Source organism: Perognathus longimembris, chromosome 16 (genome assembly GCF_023159225.1).
Source record: "Perognathus longimembris pacificus isolate PPM17 chromosome 16, ASM2315922v1, whole genome shotgun sequence".
Lineage (NCBI taxonomy): Eukaryota > Metazoa > Chordata > Mammalia > Rodentia > Heteromyidae > Perognathus > Perognathus longimembris.
Genome location: NC_063176.1, coordinates 22,441,609 through 22,446,449, shown reverse-complemented (window position 1 = coordinate 22,446,449; position 4,841 = coordinate 22,441,609). Strand labels below are relative to the sequence as shown.

Sequence of the window (4,841 nt, the reverse complement as noted above, 5' to 3'; positions counted from 1 at the left end):
CAATAGTAACTACACCTGTTTGGTTGTGGTGAGATTTCAAAGAGAAACAGTCTCATCAAAGAGAATCTTTGAGAGAAAGTGACATTTAAGCTAGACGTAGAAGGGAAAGGAGGGAAAAAATAAGAATACATATACAGAATAATTGAGGGCTGGGAATGTGGCTTAGTAGTAGAGTACTTGCACAGCATGCATGAAGCCCTGGGTTCGATTCCTCAGCACCACTTATATAGAAAATGGCCATAAGTGGTGCTTTGGCTCAAGTGGCAGAGTGCTATCCTTGAGCAAAAAGAAGCCAGGGACAGTGCTCAGGCCCTGAGTTCAAGCCCCAGTACTGTCCAAAAAAAAAGAAAGAATATTTGGGAGCTCACAAATAAAAATAGATCTTACTGTGTAATTTTTATATTCAGAAAAAACAAACCATAAGCTACTTATTAAAACCTACTCCCTCTAAGCCACTGTGGTTTCTTTCCTAATGACTGTATCTTTTTAAAATCGTCTTTGGCTTCTGCTGATTCTTGAAAAGCCCAGAATGGCCTTACTTTGGGACCTTTGCGTTATGATCATACCTTACATCTTCATACCAAGAGAGGTACTCCTATCTCAGTTTTTAATGTACCACTGTCCAATTACTAATCCTAAATTTTCAGCTCCTGCCTACAACAGTTCTGACTTCTACTGGGTACTTGGTAGCTCACTCCTGTTATCCTAGCAACCCAGGAGGCTGAGATCTGAAGATCACAGTTTGAAATCAGCATGGGCAGGAATGTCCACAAGACTGCAGCTGTGGCTAAGCTTTGGGTGGAAAAGCTATGAAATAGTCTTCAGACCCTGAGTTCAACTCCCAGTACCAACACACACACACACACACACACACACGCATGCGCACACACACACACACACACACCAACTTCTAATGTCTTTCTTTACCACTGGGATCTTTATTGTCAATATTTTATTATTTCTTACACTTCATATATTTACTTCCTCCTTTGATAATACCTATTGACAATAGTATTAATCTACTTTATGCAATCTCCAGTACTGTGTCCTTTTTGTTCTTGCTGCACTCGCATGATACTTAAGAGGAGAAACACAAGCACTCCAGATGCCCATGACTTCCCTTTCTCTTCACTCTAAAGCATTGTCCACCTCTCAGTACCTCTATGACGCCTATCTGACAATTTCCTTTTACCACCATCCCACTTAACACCAGTAGCTCCCTTATTCTACAATAGCTTTTTATCATCTTCTGCCACATCAAATCACTACTTATTTGATATGTTGTATATTTTCTGCTTCCCCATTTCCTCTGCCAGCTACAAGCTCTACAAGACAGGGGTCTTTGTTTTTTGTTCTCTCTGCAGTACATGGTTAGTTCTTAATGAATATTTGTTATTGAAGCAAGGATAGTAGGTCCTTTGAGTGAGGCCAGTTGCTGTTGAATGTTATTATATTGTGTTATGTTATATGTGATATACATATATATGTACATGTCCAGAAAAGGGAGGAAAGGAAAGGGGGCATTGACATAAGAAACGTGAGATGTGAAGAAATGCTGGACTATTGAGCTGAATGGAAAAGACAAAGGCTCTGATCACAGGTAAAACAGTGAATGACAAGCAAAGTCGGGGTCAGGGGACCCTGAGTAATTGTCTCCCAGATGTGGACATGTGTGAGAGAAGGCTGTTTAATGTCAAATCCAGCAGAACAAAAGCTTCTCTGAAATTCTACTTCCCTTTTCCGAGTTAGCTACATGTCTTCATAAGGTATAGATAGATATTACTAGGTAATGTCTATACAATAAATAATTTGAAACCTTGACAAAGATTTTAGTGTCAGAACAGGATAACTTACAGTCATGTCAGCTGGTCAGAAAGTCAGAATGATTTTAACCCTCACTGAATTTATGAATAAAGCGTGGGAAATATTTTATGTTAGTTGACATATTTAGCAAATAGCAATAATAAAAATAAGCAGAGCTCTAATTAATCTTTCGAATGGACATAATTTGATAACAGTATTCATTAATGAATTAAAAGAGAAGAATATTTAATCTGATGCCATGATTAAAATAAGATGTGTTCTTGCAGGGAAACAAGTAAAAACAATACCTTAAAGAGGTTAAGTTGGTAGCTAGTGTAAGTAGAACTTCCATACTTTCATTTCATTTTATAAGAATAAAATAGCAGGGCTGAAGGGTGGGCAAGCCGCCGACATGTCGCTCCCGGAGGGTCTCGTGGTTCCCCTGATAGTCTCAATGCTGTTGCTCTGTGGGGCTCCGTGGGCCCACGGACGGCGGAGCGACATGCTTGTCATCACAGATGAGAACCGGACGGAGCTGGAAGGGGAGTGGATGATGGAATTCTATGCTCCGTGGTGTCCTGCTTGTCAAAATCTTCAACCAGAATGGGAAAGTTTTGCTGAATGGGGAGAAAATCTTGAGGTTAATGTTGGAAAAGTAGATGTCACAGAGCAGACAGGACTGAGTGGACGATTTATCATAACTGCACTTCCTAGTATTTATCATTGTAAAGATGGTGAATTTAGGCACTATCAGGGTCCAAGGACTAAGAAGGAGTTCATAAACTTTATAAGTGAGAAGGAATGGAAGAATATTGAACCTGTCTCCTCATGGTTTGGTCCAGGTTCTGTTCTGATCAGTGGTATGTCAGCACTTTTCCGGCTATCCATGTATATTAGGACTTGCCACAACTATTTTATTGAAGACCTTGGATTACCAGTTTGGGGCTCATACACAATTTTTGCTTTAGTGACTCTCCTTTCAGGACTATTATTAGGACTTTGTATGATATTTGTAGCAGATTGTCTTTGTCCTTCAAAAAGGCATAAATCACAACCATGCTCTTCAAGAAAACCATTACCAGAATTTTCTCAACCTTTGAAAAAAGTGGAGGAAGAACAAGAGGCTGATGAAGAAGATGTTTCAGAAGAAGAAGTAGAAAATAAAGAAGGAACAAACAAAGACTTTGCACAGAATACCATAAGACAACGTTCTGGGGGTTCTTCTTTGGCCACAGATAAATCTTAGTTCATCATTATATGTAACACTTGATAGGATTTTGACAAAACAAGATTGATTATTTGTTTTGAAAACTGTGACTTACTTGTATATTATGGGGGTCAGTCTAGATTGAACAGTTTTCATTCAGAAAATAAAGTGGATATAAAAGTTTGAATATGAAAGTGCAGGTACAACCACAGGAAGGGGATACAAGAGGATCATGAACAATAGAAGCTACGGTTTCACATGGCATGTTGAAAGTAATTACAACAGTGATATATCACTTGTTTCCATAACATGGAGTTCATTTCACTTAGCATTACCTTATGCATTCATAGGGGCATAGCTATTAGGCTCTGTATCTTATCTGAGTACATTGGTTTTTTGTTTTTTTGGGTTTTTTGTTTTGTTTTGTTTTGTTTTGTTTTTTTTTGCTTTTTTTGGCAGTCCTGGGGCTTGAACTCAGGGCCTGAGCACTGTTCTTGGCTTCTTTTTGCTCAAGGCTAGCACTACCCATTTGAGCCACTGCGCCCCTTCCTGCTTTTTCTGTTTATGTGGTGCTGAGGAATCAAACCCAGGGCTTCATGTATCCCAGGAGAGCACTTTACCACTAGGCCATATTCCCAGCCCTTATCTGAGTACATTGGAAACTGTATATACTGGTATTAGAACTAGGAAAGTGAAAGGGAATATCAAAATGGAGAGACACAGGATAAAAAGACAAATGACTACAAAAGCAATACTTGCAAAACTGTTTGGTGTAAACTCATGGGGCGAGAGGGAAAGGGGGAGGGGAGAGGACGGAATGAGGGAGGAGGTAACAAACAGTACAAGAAATATATCCAATGCCTAACGTATGAAACTGTAACCTCTCTGTACATCACTTTGACAATAAATAAGAAAAAAATAATAAAATCAAAAATAAATAAATAAATAAAATACAAAGCAAAAAAAGTTTAAATATGATTTAAGAATATTACCTAACAGTGGATTAAACATTTAGTTTAGGAAAATTTGGTGCCAAGCAATAAGATTTGTGTATATTTGTTTCAAATATGAAATGAAAAATTGTATTTCCGAAGACTTGCATTATTGGGATATTTAAAATTACTTTAGAGAAAAAGATTTCTCATTTGATCCAATTTTTCTCAGTTTCCCTGTGTGAAAAAGATACACATTTCCCATAAATGGGAACTCGGCCCTGTGTCTCAAGAACTGTGTTTGATAACTGTGATCTTTTAGAAATATAGTTCAAATTTTCTTCTTGGATTTAGATATGAAACTAATAAAGAGTACCTTGTTTTAATTACAAAAAAATAAAATAGCATTTGTACAAAAATTGAAAATCATGAAAAGTTTTAACCTTTGCCAAAGACTGGGAAGAAAATCAAGACACTAGTGATGTTTAATTAACTGGCCATAGTTTTCCTAAGTGGAAAATTGTAGGCTTGAGCTACAAATGCAGGTCTTTTGAGTTGTCTGGTGATCCTTCTATGACATCTAGAACAGGATGTAGATATAGTTAGTGCTGTGGTAATTTTATTTTTAAATATAGGTGGTCAGAAAATTATTATTCAGGGTCATATCTTGTTTAATGTCAAGAGAAGTCAGAGGGCAATGTTTATATTAGGGAGAAATTTTGCTATGTTTGAAAGTGAAAATTCAAAGTCCTAAATTTTTTAATGGATTGATACTATATATTTCCCTTCTCTATATTTCCCTTCTTCCCTTCCTTCCTTCCTTCCTTCTTGCTTTTTTCTTTCTCTCTCTCTTTCTCTCTCCTGCCTCCTCCCTTCTTTATTTCTTCCCACCTCCTCCT

At 37.6% G+C, this 4,841-nt stretch overlaps 1 protein-coding gene across 1 annotated transcript; it reads left to right on the top strand.

Moving 5' to 3' along the window:
• Positions 1–2,212: 2,212 nt before the first annotated feature.
• Positions 2,213–3,196, top strand: LOC125364585 (thioredoxin-related transmembrane protein 1-like). The gene has a single exon (XM_048364181.1). The coding sequence runs from the start codon at positions 2,216–2,218 to the stop codon at positions 3,047–3,049; it is 834 nt and encodes a 277-aa protein (XP_048220138.1). The 5' UTR covers positions 2,213–2,215; the 3' UTR covers positions 3,050–3,196.
• The last annotated feature ends 1,645 nt before the right edge of the window (positions 3,197–4,841 follow it).

What these genes read in the sequence shown, in the direction of transcription:
- LOC125364585 (XM_048364181.1), top strand. Translation starts at nt 2,216, where the DNA reads ATGTCGCTCCCGGAGGGTCTCGTGGTTCCCCTGATAGTCTCAATGCTG.